Below are 15,081 nucleotides of genomic sequence, written 5' to 3'. Positions count from 1 at the left end.
AGCTCTAACAGACACAGCACACGCACAAGGGGGGGGGGGGGGGGTGTATGGTGGTGGCAAATAATGTGTCCCCAATGAAAATCACTCAATAATACTCAGACAGAGATACAGACAGACAGACATATAGAGATAAACACACACACAGTTATATAGCTGGAGAGACTGACAGGTATACATACAGAGAGACAGACAAATAGATAGATAGAGACAGACAGACAGCTACATAGAAATAGATAGATAGATAGATAGGTCGACAGGCAGACAGACAGATAAGAGTGGGTGCTTTGGGTTCTGGGTGGAAGGTAAGAAAGAACAAGGGAAAGAAAGGAATCAGCAACTCAAATAGAACTACAAAGAAACAAAGAGATAGATAGATAAAAACAGACAGACAGACAGACAGGCGTTTTGACAGACCGATAGATGGGACAAACAGACAGCAAAAATCTTGCAGGAATTAAAATCTCTAACAGATGCATAATGGTTAAACGAACACACACACACACACACACCCCTCCCCAATGGAAAACACTAACTGTAAAATAAACACATTCTCGTTGCGTAACCACTTTACAAAGAGAGTTTTTTTTATTGCAAACATAAATCACAAGGGAATTAAATTTGAGACGACAGAAATGAACAATCTGATTCATCCAGCTCAATTAATATGCTAATGCATCTCTGATTAACACAGCTACAGAGACAATTAAACAAATTGGCACAAGTCGTGAACTATAAAGGAGGATGTTTATGGATGGCAGTGTGCAATGTTCAGTGTAAACTGCACCTGAAGTAGAAATGATTCATTTACAAATGATTCGTTCTGTTTGAATGAATCACTAAAATGAACGAATCAGTACAGGTCTATTCTTTGTTCAGCTGATACAGACAAGCCTCACAATCACTAAATCACTACCTTATTATTTCAGATTTTGATCTGTACACTGAAGAGGCTGAGAATTTTTATTCATTTATTGGTGTAGATGTGAAAATGTCTATCAGAACTGCTGATCACTAAAAATGGCACCTTTAATATTCTGAAAAATAAAACATCATGAAATGTAACAAAATAGTGTATAATCAACAACTAATCAATAAGTTAATCAAAATAATCAAGATCTTGATTTTTCTTAGTATTTATTAAGACTAGGATTAAGATATTAATCAATAGTGCCTGTAAAATATTAACCAGTAGTGAGAAATACTGGACCATGAGAGAAAGTTCATTCAGTTCAGTAAACCAAAAAAAAACAAAAAAACAAAAAAAAACACAGACACCTCCGATTCCATCTTACACAGCGAGTGCAGGAAGTTGACGTGTCATCAGGCTGGTCATAGGGTTGTGGGGTTGTGGAGAGAGTAGTAGACCTCATGAGAGTCTCAGGTGTGTTTCAGTCAGTCTTGGTGGTTTTCTGCCTCCAGGGGTAAATGAGCTCTCCTACAAAAAGCTTCTTACACAAAGTGAGCCATGAGTCTCTGGACGAGCAGCCGGATGTCTCGGTGCGGTAACACTGCAGCACCGAACTGCACTGCAGAGGGTTAATCTGCACACACACATTACCAATAGATAGATACTGTAAATAGATAGATAGATAGATAGAGACAAACTAAGATGAACAGACAGATAGCACACACAGGTAAACATAAATCAGTGTGTATGCTATAAATGTGTTACCTCCATCAGTAGGTGAAGTGGAGCACCGGGTTCTTCATGCAGCACGCAGAATTTCACTCCCTCTGAAACACACACACACACACACAGCAGTGTACATTAGTTCACCTCCAGTGTACACAGGTTCAGGAGGTCAGAATAGAGGACAGGACAGAAAACAGATACTTTTAAACAGTGCACCTGATGCATTTGAATCTAAATCCCAGTTAAAACATTTAGCATTCAAATGCATCGGATTGCATATTAATGAGTGTATAATGAATATTAATAAATGTATACTGAACATTAATGAATGTATAATGGATAACAGTCAATGTATAATGAATATCTATAAATGTAAGTAGTTTATAATGAATATTAATATGTATATTGAACATTAACGAGTGTGTAATCAATAATAATGAGTGTATAATTAATATTATCGAGCATGTAATGAATATTAATGAGTGCACAACGGAACACTAGCAAGCATGCGATGAATATTAATGAGAGGATAATAAATTTATAATCAAAATGAATGAGTGTATAAAGAACATTAATGATAAAATATCAAAACAGTTGGTGAGATTTATTATTATTGTTGTTGTTGTTAATAACAATATTATTATTATTATATGACAACACTAGGCTCAAAGCTCCAGTAACCAGAAATAATAAAATAAACTAATGAAGCAAACACTGTAAATTCCATTTTTGGCTAAATCACTGCGTTATGTCGCTAGCAACTCTACTGCAAATTGCTAGACAGCTTTCATTGCATATGTACTGTATGTTAGATGTTTTTTTTTTTAAATCCTAGCTGATTGAGGAGTGTAAATGAGTGTAAATGAGTGTAAATATTGCACTATTGTGGGTAAACAATGGTCACTTACAAAAATATTTTGCATGATGCTAAATTGTGTGATGTTGTGCAGGTGTGTAGACAGTAGGGAGACCCACCAGACAGTCTGTATGGCCTGCAGATGCGCAGCCCCATGGCGAACAGAGGGAAGGAGTTGATGAAGTCTACACTGAGGTGGATCAGACCCTGGAACATCACCACCACCAACCGCAGCTACAAGCACATCAAAACAACAGCAGCGCTCATAAGGCCAACTGACTCCACCATCCATATCAGCACTTTATGAATAAAACATATGTTTCGTCCTGCATCGATCTGTTTCACTCACCAGGGTGAAGACCAGGTAATACAGAGCAGTGGTGGGGAGCAGAAACAACAGGATGGTGAAGAGCAGAGTCCCGAGAAACAACTGCACAATCACAAACAGAATAAAAGACAAACAATTCATTATTATAAGTTGATTATTTTCTTCTAACATCATGTACCATTTATAGTTACATTTATTGTTGTGGAATGTCCATGAAACATTATAGTAGCCAAAAAAACTCCTCTGTCCTGAAGATGTCGGAAAATTAAAAGTAACAGCTGTACCACTGACAATGGAGACTCCTCCCATAAATATTACATGAAGTAAACTACAAGCCCCGTCCCTTTCTCTTCCGTGGTGCATGAAAAGTGTCTATCCCTCACACTTCTTTTGGACTGGGTGCAGGTTACCTGGTCCAGGTCGTAGGAGCAGGAGTCCACACGTTGTCTCAGGACGTTCCACTTTTTTCCACGGAAAAGCCTCCAGAGGGACGACAGGCCGTAGATCTTCAGACAGTAGAGCCTGCAGAGAGACAGACAGCTCACAGCATATATATCTTCAAATACTTCTTCATAGCACTTACACTATACAGTAAGCCCAAAAGTATGTGCACACCTGACAATCACAACCATACCTGCTTGTTGAACATCTCATTCCAGATTTATTCCCTGCTTTGCTGTTATAACAACAGGGTTTATACAGATTCTCCATAATGAAATTCCAGGACATTCAAAGACTTTTCAAGCATTATTTTTTTTTTTATTATTTCAAAGACTATACAAGAGGTGTCCATCCGTCCATCCATTTTCTATACCGCTTATCCTGCACAGGATCATGGGGAGCCTGGAGCCTATCCCAGGGGACTCAGGGCAGGAGGTGGGGGACACCCTGGATGCGGTGCTAACCCATCACAGAGCACAATCACATACCCATTCACACACTACGGAGATTTTAGAGATGCCACTCAGCCTACAACACGTTTTTGGACTGGGGAAGGAAACCGGAGTACCCAGAGGAAACCCCCGAAGCATGAGGAGACCAGGCAAGCTCCGCACACACAGGACGGCAGCGGAAATCGAACCCCCAATCCTGGAGGTGTGAGGCAAACGTGATAACCAATAAGACACTGTGCCCCACACAAGAGATCTCATTCAAACATTCTTTATTTCTGAATTTTTAATTATTTTTAAATTCCAGAAAAAATTTATAATAACAATAATAATAAAAAAACACAACCAATTTTTATATGGTGCCTTTTCCAGCCACGCTGGACTAACTGTGCATTTCTCAGCCATTGCTTCGTCTTCACCATAATGTTAGTATACTCCAGGTGAGTCACAGGAGCACTGTTGCCCACAACTTTCAGTGGAAAGTCTCTAAATGTCACTAGATGATATCATGCGCTAATTAGCATGTTCATTACATCATCGCGTCATATTTGCATTCCCAATGAAGCTGTTCTCATTTACATATTTTTCTGGTGTCAGACGGAACGAGTATGAAATGGCGACTAAAACGCGGCCCATTAAGGCTACCTGTTAAACAGAAGTCACTTCCAAGTTGCTGCTCTGCACTGACAAAATCCTCATTTATAACCGCGACGTCGTCTGAAAAAAATCAGCATGCACGTAAGTTAACGACAACGGCTGTGCTGTGATGTCCGCTATATTTACATGTAAAATGATCACTCAGAGAGAAAGTTAGAAGCGACTGAATGTGCTGCTCTGAGAGAGAGAGAGAGAGATTATTTTATAAATTTAATGAATGTGGCATAGGGGGGGGAACCCTATGACCTTATTAAATTAATGTACACTGAAAGTAAATGCAGAATAAAAAATTAACAATAAATGTACCAAACCTCAAAAAGACTAATGACCTTTCAGAAAATATCCAGATCACAGGGAACACAACACACATTCACATGAGCAATAAGCACATAACTCACTCATCACACTATAACGATCTAGGACTAAAAATCAGTTCCACAGGCAACTTCAACTCTACAGTGAATGAACTGAGATAAAGCCTGCAGGGCATTTTATGCCATCAATAGACAATGTCCTTTAGAGATTCCTGTTAGAATTTGGCTGAAAATATTAGAATCAGTAATTTCCCCTCTATGGCGGTGAGGTGAGGGGTCCACTAACAAATCAAGAATTCGCCAAAAGGGAAAAACATCCCATTTAAACCCTGCATGTAGAATTCTTTAAAAATATCCTACAAGTACATCGGCACACAACAAACAACACATGCAGGGAAGAAATAGGCAAATATTCGCCAATTATAAAAATACAGAAACGGGCAATCAAGTTCTGGAAACCCCCAATGATATCATCACATAACCCTGCGATACCAAGAGCTGATCAAAGCAAACAGCCCACTGTCTCAGCTGGTCGGATGCTTCAGCCCTGAAGGATCACCAACATCTACTAACCCCCACCACACTGACACTTCAGACCAGAACAACAAAGTCAAACACATCATATTGGACCAAATTACACTACAAATGAAACAAAACTACATCACCTATTGGGAAACCCAAACACAACAACATAGTAAAATGCAATGCTATTTGGCCATGAAAAGACAGTACACCGTGCCAGACTATCTGTACACAGTGACAGATAAAACACTGAGAAGCACCTTGACAAGGTACAGACTCAGTGGACACACCCTAGCAGTAGAAACAGGCAGACGCAGGAAAACGTGGCTCCCACAAGAAGAAAGGTTGTGCCTACACTGCAGCCAAAACACAGTTGAGACAGAGCTGCACGTCCAAACAGAACGTACAAAATACACAGAAAAATTCACACACACAGTAAACATTTGACAATCTATCAGACAATGAAAAACTCCCCGTCCTACTAGGAAAAGATAAAGACTGCTGTATATTAGCAGCACAATATGTCTCAGCCTGCCACAGTATTAGGGACAGTGAATGTCTGTGTAGGGGGGGGTGTACCTGCAGCGGGAAAGTAAGACCTCGTGCTCGCGGGGCAGTACTGGCCACTCTCTTCCGCGAAAAGTTGTCAAGGTTTGCCCAGAAAGTTGACAGATTTGTCGATATGTGCTTTTTTGAAAGAAAAAAAAAAAACACCAAAAAACAAGAGTCGCTAAAGGGGTGTGAAAAGTGGACTAGAACTGTCTCTGCCACGATGAGTGAGTGAATAGTGGGAGGAGGAGGAGGAGTCATATTTTGAGTGAAAGGATGTATTCGTTGTATTCGTGTTCTATCGAAAATAAACACTTTAAAGTTTATACACATTTCATATTTATTCATTTTTTTTTATCATTCAAGCACCACTAGATTTTTTTAAAAAAAGGCCATTTTCAAGGTTTTCCAGTACTTAAATTTCAAGCACCTTGTACAAACACTGTAATAAGCTCCACTCTTCTGGGAAGGCTTTCCACTAGATTTTAGCGCGTGGCTGTAGGGATTTGTAATCATTCAGCTACAAGAGCATTAGTGAGGTTGAGATCAGACACTGATGTCAGGATGTCGAGGAGGCTCCAGTTCCAGTTCATCCCAAAGGTGTTCAGTGGGGTTGAGGTCAGGGTTCTGTGCAGGACTCTCAAGTTCTTCCACCTTCTTCCAACCTTAACACAGCAGGTCTTCATGGAGCTCGCTCTGTGCACTTTGGGCCTCTTAGTTCCAGTGAAGGGAAACTGTAATGCTACAGCGTACAGAGACGTACTTTATAATTGTGTGCTTCAGATTTTGTTGTAACAGTTTGGGGAAGAGGGTGGTCAGGGGTGCACATACTTTTGGCCATATAGTGTTTTATTGTCAATGGATTAGGATAAAACATTATACCTAAATTAAAAACAATACTCCAAAGTGTTTATAAATTGAAACTTGATAGAATGCTAATGATCACTATGATTATGATGAATTAAGATTAATGATCAATAACAATCATAATAAAGCATTAAAGATCATATATAAAGATTAATCTGTGTAGGATTACAGCATGGCTTGTGAGTGCAGTATTTAGCCAGATATTATGATTTTAATTAATCCAGTTAATAATAGACCTAAATAAAATCTTTCATCTTTCCTGCAGCAGAGGTAATAAGTGTTAATAATGTCATATTATAATAGTGCTGTATTGATTCATACAGAAGCTATGCATTACAAGTAGAACCTTTGACATTAATGTAGGTTCTCTCAGTGGCGTACTTAGGGGTGGATTTTGGGTTAGAACCCCCTTAAATATTTTCCAGCTTCAAATACTTATTCATGGCATATCAAACTGTGCAGCTCATTATATATTCCTTTTACGAACATCATTACAGAGGAATTACCGCACATAAAATGTTATTATAGCACAAAGTTCTTTGTTATTGAATGATGTTCACAAGTGGTCAATGACGTCGTTATGATTTTGTATTTAACCACCTGTTTAATTATATTTTTATTGGCTACCAGCTGCTAAGGCGAGAAACAGGATTAACCAAACAGAATCATGCATTTACCCCATTTCTGTTTTACACACTGAGCTCAGGGATATCGACGTGACAACCGGTGAAGCACTGGAAGTTTATCGCAGGAGGAGAAAAACAAGCATAGATCTGGGTTTTTTTTGAAAAATGTAATTTCCCTTCTATTATTAGCATCTTATCGTAATCATTTCAGTAAAACCATCAGAAAAGTCTTTTATTATTAATATTCCACGACTGGCTGATGGTCGATCATGCCTTAAATGATTAAACAGAAAATTAGTGTCACCACCGCGCCTACGGCTGTCTGACATCCACCCAAAATGCATGAGCACGTCACTCTTATCATTATAATTACACAGATCATGTGGTGAATTTTATTTAGAATATTTCCTCACCTGCCAAAATCATTTTTTAATCATCCACCAGGAATACTATCTAAACTATCTTTTGGGTAAACAGTATTCCCTGTGTTTAATATTTAAGATTATTTTCAAAGTAGCTTGAAAGGAAAGAACAGACGCTGCCCTCTGCTGGTGGAATACCAGAATTAAACATTTCCAAATGTTTTCACACATAGGTTACAAGATAGAGTGAGAGTTTATAACACTGGTATAAAACGTCAGATAACCATCCTCAACATTTAACATGCATGATAAACACCAGCAATAGTGTGGAGTATAATCTGGAGAAGATTAGGAATTCAGATTCTGATGTTTCAGAGCTGTTACAAAAGTCTATGTCTTTTATATGCCACATTATAAAACTAGAAATCAACTGGAATACAACCTAATGATCATGCTCATGATATCAAATAGTGATCATTTTGATTCACTTAATTTCTTCAATTCTAATGTAAATACTAGAGATCGACCAATAATCCCGATACTTCCCCCGATATTTTGGTCAAGCCCGCAAACACTTATTTCTAGCAATACAAGCTCAGGCTTTTATCTTCTTGAAACAAGAACACAGTCTAAATTCTAATCTGACATGATAAAAAGTCTTGAATTTGCCACTAATTTATTGCTAAAATAACACAGATTTTCAGGTTACTACTCATGTTCATGATCCTTACTAAGGAAGCACAAAGGTTCGAGGATACCAACAGTCCTTACTGCAGTTTCTATAGTAATGATGATCATTAGACCTATGGTTAATAAGCTTTTAGAGAACTTAGACCAAATCCTAATTGGTTTCTGAGAGGTTTTTGTTTTTCGACCTTCAAGGCGGGACATCCTGTACATTCTCCACTGATATTGTTTCTGTAACGCAGATCGATTATGCAGACGTCATCGTGCTGTGCCTTACCTGGCTCCATACACATAAAAGCAGTAGATGTGGAAGGTCAGAAGCGCCACAATGTCCGACAGCACGGAAAGCGCAAAGGTCAAGCCCAGGCAGGCGGATAGTCCAACGTACCACAGGATCATTTCAATAAAGGGAGACATCAGACGGATGTAGCCTGAGGGTGCAAAGAAAAAAGCACATAAGATATGATGACTGAACAGGATTGTCAGACTTTATTTTAAAATTTCAATGAAATGAAATCTATTTAAGACAATCTTTCCAGCTCCAGTGCCCAGTATCTGTTTGAATATGGAGCCAGTAATAGTAAAACAGAATCTGTTTACTTTAAGTCAGCTAGTCTCTGTGAAATAACAGCCATCACTCACTGATCCACAGATGGATGTGGTAGAGGAAGAATCTCCCCAGAACCTCATCTAGAGCACGATTCATCTTTAGTCCTGCGGGGGCGCCCATGAGCCACTCCAGCAGCTCCTGCAGCTCCTTTGCTACGTGCTGGAAAACAAACCAAACAACTTTATCTGTTTAGATTACATACAGCATACAGCTTAATACCTAAAACATACTGTTTCTACTGTAAATAGTCATGTTTATATCATCTACAGAGTTCATTTAGATCTGCAGGAGAACCCAACTCTGCTCCTGTACATTTGGATCGTAATAAAATCTGACACATGAAGATTAGCAATGTATAGCCTGTGTAGCCTTGTAACGTAACAGCCAATGTGTGGGACGTTAACGTACATATAAATTTAACGTAACTTATATACATGCCAGTGATGGGTATGCCTCCTCTGCCATGAATAACAGCTATAGAAACCACACCTTCACTCTGAGTGACAAATACAGGCCACACCTCTTTCACTGTTAGCTACAAGTAGAGAGCTAACAGTGTCGAGAGGCCACACCCCCTTCATTGTGAGGGACAGGTAGTGAGTCCACACCTCTTTTACAGTGACTGACAGGTACAAGCACAGCCTCTCCTTCACTAGGAGTGAAAGTTAGAGAGGCTACACATCCTTTACTGTGAGTAATAAGTATTCAGACCACGCCTACTTCTCTGAGGCACACCTCCTTTACTGAGACTGAAATACAGTGAGAGACCATGTCTTCTTGACTATGACTGACAGGTGATATGACACATTATGACACCAGTCATACAATCGGTTGTGTATCATAAAGGCAGGATTTCTGATTGGTCGAGTTCTACATGTCTGATGATTCAAGCCACCTGCTTCTGATTCAAGACAACAAGCCGTTAAAAACAGCAATCAGGTGTAAGGCTGTGTCAACAAGAGGTCTACTATTTTTGTGTTGCAAGTGTAAACAGTACTCACATCAGCAGCTGGCACTAAGGTGTTAGCGAGCTGGCTGATATGGTTCTCTCTGTAGAGCCACGAGATCAGCAGCAGTCCAAGAGCTATGTCCACAAAGAAGGACACAAACATGTTCGCCTTCCTACAGAGAGAAAAGCACAACACACTACTGCAAACACACCATGGTCAGTTTATACCGTGTGTAAAATACATTAAAAAAATATACAAACTAAAAAAATAAAGTGCTTAAATCTGGTACTTCATGAAGTCCATGTGAGTCGTGGCTTTCCTGGTCGAGAAGACGGTTTGAAAATGATCCGTCCTGTATCCTGCCTGAACACAGGTGGACAACTTGCTCGAAATGAAGGGAACCGGCCAAATATTCAGGACCCTGCAAAAAAAAAAAAAGGAAAAAAAAATGGAGTTCACATTTGTCTGTAAGATACATAAGATTAAAGGTGCAGTCTGTCATTTTTCTAAGTGCTACTAGACTTGAATTAATCATATTATTACAAAGACACCACAAAAACCTGCAAATTTGCGATGCAAAAAAAAATCTGCCTAGTTTTCCTATTTCAGGGTTTTCCAAGCTGGAAGAGAGATATTCAGCAAAATAATAATAATAATAATAATAATAATAATAATAATAATAACACACAATACACTGTTAGTTAGTAAATAGATGAAGTAAAGAAAGGGAGTGTTTTTATTGCAAGTGTAATTTAACTCTCAGCCAGCAAAGGGCACTAAAATTACAAACCACTCCTCTAAAACAGCTCATGAACAAATAAGTGATTTGGATCTTAGTCCTTTAGGACATTACCAGTTTTAGCCAGATGTTTTGATAAACTACTTTCTTTCGTTCACCCTGTCAAATTAAAGGTGTAGTCTGTAACTTCTGAGAGTATATCTAGACCCGCAATAAATCAAATCACTTCAATGATACAGATCACATCTGAGAGGTATAAAAATTTCCATGCAAAGGATCTGCCTAGTTTTCTCATTTCAGAACATAAAAAAAAATGTATGGTCCATAAATTAGCTCCATCCCCAGCTGGAACACAAACTAGACATTATTACTTAAAAAAAAGAGCGTTGGGGTCAGTTGGAGGTGTGTGTAAAAAAAAAACAAAAAAAAAAAACAGAGGTTTGTCAACATTTTTATTGTAATGGCAGTTCGACTCACAGACACCAGAGGGCTCTAAAATGACAAACTACTGCTTTAAGACTGCATTTTAACAAACAGGTTAATTTTAAATATTGTACAGACATATTCTTAAAATGGTGTGTTGTATTCGAATACATTTTTGTATTTACAACATCTACACTTGACTGAACCTCTTTGCGCACCACACACACACACACACACACACATGGTGTAGGTTCACTAATCCCGGCTCACCTGAAGCTCCACAGCCATTTCCACCAACACACCAGCGAGGTAAGGAGAATGCAGACAGGGACAGAGACTTGCTTGATCAATTCCACGATGATGCTCGCCTCCCTGCCGTCGGACTGCCAGTGGGTCAGCTTCAGTGGCCCGTCATCATATTTGTCGAGGAGGAACAGCGGCTCGCTCTGGGAAACCGTGTGGAAAACCGCACGTAGCTCTGAAGACTCCACATCAGCACCGTTTTCATGGATAGGATGAAGCTGTGAAAGCATGACCTTCCTCTGATCGTAATGAACGAAGATGATTTTGTCTTCCTCGCCGCTTGGTGGTGCGTGTCCATTTTTGCGCTCCACCTCACAAGCAAAGCCTTTCTTGCCGGGTTCACGGCTCAGCTGCAGCCAGCGCGAGTGAGGGAAGATGGTGCTGAGGTCCTTCAAGAAGCCGTCCATTTCCTTCTGGCCGTCCTTGGATAAGCTCCATGACCCCAGAACGGTCAGATCCACCTGAATCTGGCTGCGCAGCTCGCTCAGGTACTTCTTCACATGGCCAGGTATGAAGGGGTAGTGAATGACGGCGAGCACCACGGCTGAGTCATGGCCCGGGATCCAGCGACCCACGAGCAGACCGCTGTCGGCCATGTTGCAGCATCGTGGGAAGAAAATCTTCAGCACCATGATTGCGCTTTAAAATAATTTTAAAAATCTCAAACTGACCAAAACCCTGTCAAGGAAACACACACACAAAAAGCTACAAGAGTGAGTCATAGTGAATGATTGTCATAAATTATCATTTACACATGTTTATTTTTCCCCATCACCTGATTTAAAGTTTCTGAAGTATTGATCAGAATGGATTAGTTTTCCAGATATACTGTACAACTGAGATGAGATTTCCAAACCAAGTGAAATATTTAACACTAAATCCACGTTTCACCCTCACACCTACGTATTGAATAATCAGATATCATTTCAAGGGATTCATTAACATTAATTATTATAACTATGAATTAACCGAGTTGTTAATACTGTGATGTGATATAAAAACCGCGATATTTGTTCACGTAACGTAACAAGAGTCACATCATCACAACACTAATTAAAGACAGATTATTGAGTTGCAATCAAACAAATAAAATAAAACACTTTATTGTGTTTTTTGTTTTTCTAGATAAAAAGCAAAAAGTTTGCTTACAGAAATGTCCTCTTTTTGTCCTTCACATATTGGATCCTGCAGCCGTTTCTATAGAAACCACAAGCCTCCGGCAAAACTGTCATCGATTGTGTCCTAACTGTGGAGCTAACTATCTAATGTTATCTGCACTTAAGTACAAATACATCGCAATAGAAATGTGAGAAGATTATACGCATTCACGCTAAGACCGCTAATGTATCTCTCTGCCATGCTAACTAGTTAGCTAACTTTCTAACAGTTCAGTAGAAATTAGCTTTAAATGCTACCTAAAGTACAATTTAAAACACAGTGCAGAGTGTACGCTCAGAAAAGCTAGCTAGGCTGCATCCAAAATTCAACATAGAGTGCACTAGAGCTAGCGAGGTAAGAAATATTACTTCTACGCTTTATAGTACACCTACTGAGGGCACACAAGACATTTTTGATACAACCGGCAACCATTTTGTTAAAGGGTGCCTCTAAAAAAAAGCCGCCGGATGAAACAAAAGATTGCAAAACTCCAGTTCCGGCGAGAGTTTTAACTGAATACAATGTGAAATAAAAGTGTATAAATATGCAAATAAATAATATAAATGTGAGCTAAAACTCGAATAAAGTTTTCAATTAAAATATTTTCCGCTCTCTTTTTTAATACACCACCACCTCAGCTTTAAATGTATTCATCTAATTTGAGACAAATTTCAGAATTTCAAATTTCTTAGTTTTGAGTTCACAAGTAAATCCATATAAGTTTTTAGAAAAAGTAAAGTACACAGCCTCACCATGACCTACAGTATATCAGGTTATACTTGCACTAAAATACTGCACTCTCTGATTAATTATTATTATTATTATTATTATTATTATTATTATTATTAGCAGTAGTAGTAGTATAAACTATAATAAACAATCAGAGAGTGCAATATTTTGGTATTTTAGAAGTAGTTACTTACTGTGAGTCCAGTCAACTCCCTAACAGTCACACTGGTGAAAGAAAGCTAAATGATACTGCAAGAAAAAAGCGCGTTTTTTGAAAACCAGCTTACTTTCAGTGATAACAACCTTCAGGAGATAAGAGTGAAGTTTGGGAGGGAACTAAAGACAAATGCAGCCTATAATGTAGAACTTTGTTTTGGGGGTTTAGAGAGCTCTTCCTGTGGAGGTTCAGAAAAAAAAGAAAGATATTTCTTTACTTCATTAAACTTCAAGTATTATGGAACCACTCCTAAGAAATATATGGATTACACTATACATCTATTCATCCATTTTCTATACCACTTATCCTACTGGGTTACGGGGAATCTGGAGTCTATCCCAGGGAGCATGGGGCACAAGGCGGGGTACACCCTGGACGGGGTGCCAATCCATCACAGGGCACAATCACATACACATTCACACACCCATTCATACACTACAGACAGTTTTGGACATGCCAATCAGCCTACCGTACATGACTGGGGGAAGAAACTGGAGTACCCGGCGGAAACCCCCAAAGCACGAGGAGAATCAAACCCTCAACCCTGGAGGTGTGAGGCAAACATGCCAATGACTTGTATCACTTATATACATTATACATTAAAGAATGTACAGAAAATAATTTTGTGTAACTGAAAAAATATCAGTTTAATATTTTTTTATTACAATCCATTTGAAATTAAGATAAGCATTGGTGTTCCTTTATTAATAAATTTAGTCAATGATGTACGCACCCTGGAGGAGAGGTAGACGATAAACACTAATCATCTTACCTTTTTTTTCTTGTTTTTTTGTTTTGTTTTGTTTTGTGTTTTTTTTGTTTGTTTGTTTTTGTTTTTGTTTTGTTGTTTTTTTGTGTGTTTTTCTTTGAATGTTTGTTTGTTATTGTCTTTTGTTTCCCTTTTCTTTTGGTTTTGGCTGCGGTTGTTTTGTTGGGGTTGTTGGGTGTGGTGTTATAATGTGTAAAATGCAAATTTCCATTAAAAATTTAGATATTTTGAAAAAAGAACACAAGATAAAAAATAAAGTAATCAAATAATCACGACACTGATGACGACATTCCAAATAGAAGGTATGATGTTAAGCAGGTAGGATTAAATGTGGGATTAGGAATATGTTTTAAACTCTGTCTGATTGGCAGTAATGTCTTTTGTGTGTGTGTGTGTGTGTGTGTGTTTGTGTGTGTGTGTGTGTGTGTGTGTGTGTTTGATGGCTTGTCTTTGTTCTTATTGTACTTGTATTGTGTATTTGTATTGTTGTTGCGTTGAAGGATGCACCCACATGTCATTTTTAATACCATGGAATTCTAACGTTTGGTCTATAGACTAAATAAAACAGTGGAAAGTTTTCCCATTTCCATCAAGAATCCATGTGGATGCAAACGTTTGTACTTGACTTTACAGGATTTCGGGGAAAGACGTCCACGTGACCAGCAGATGGCGATGTGTCAGTTGGGTTCATCTGCAAATGATAAGGATGATCATCTTTAAATTAAACTAACTGCTAATTAATCAAGATGGCAGATATTGTATAAAACATAGCAAAAACATAATTCTCCCTGCTATTTCAGGCTTTTTCAGGATTCTTGATGGAGTTGTAATGGATTCCAATGGTCCATAATGGTATTTTGGGTTGATATCACAGTGTAAAGTGTTCTAATGG

At 38.6% G+C, this 15,081-nt stretch overlaps 1 protein-coding gene across 1 annotated transcript; it reads right to left on the bottom strand.

The window, feature by feature from the left end:
- Window positions 1–566: 566 nt before the first annotated feature.
- On the bottom strand, window positions 567–13,097 carry pigq (phosphatidylinositol glycan anchor biosynthesis, class Q). Its single transcript, XM_053652296.1, has 11 exons — window positions 12,466–13,097; window positions 11,284–11,994; window positions 10,141–10,272; window positions 9,903–10,023; window positions 8,934–9,060; window positions 8,569–8,722; window positions 3,228–3,339; window positions 2,839–2,919; window positions 2,609–2,723; window positions 1,673–1,734; window positions 567–1,541 (listed from the first exon to the last, which is right to left on the bottom strand). The coding sequence occupies exons 2-11, from the start codon at window positions 11,946–11,948 to the stop codon at window positions 1,389–1,391; spliced, it is 1,722 nt and encodes a 573-aa protein (XP_053508271.1). The 5' UTR covers window positions 11,949–11,994; window positions 12,466–13,097; the 3' UTR covers window positions 567–1,388.
- Window positions 13,098–15,081: the final 1,984 nt, after the last annotated feature.

This window comes from Ictalurus furcatus, chromosome 2 (genome assembly GCF_023375685.1).
Source record: "Ictalurus furcatus strain D&B chromosome 2, Billie_1.0, whole genome shotgun sequence".
Lineage (NCBI taxonomy): Eukaryota > Metazoa > Chordata > Actinopteri > Siluriformes > Ictaluridae > Ictalurus > Ictalurus furcatus.
This window is presented reverse-complemented; position numbering and strand designations above follow the sequence as displayed.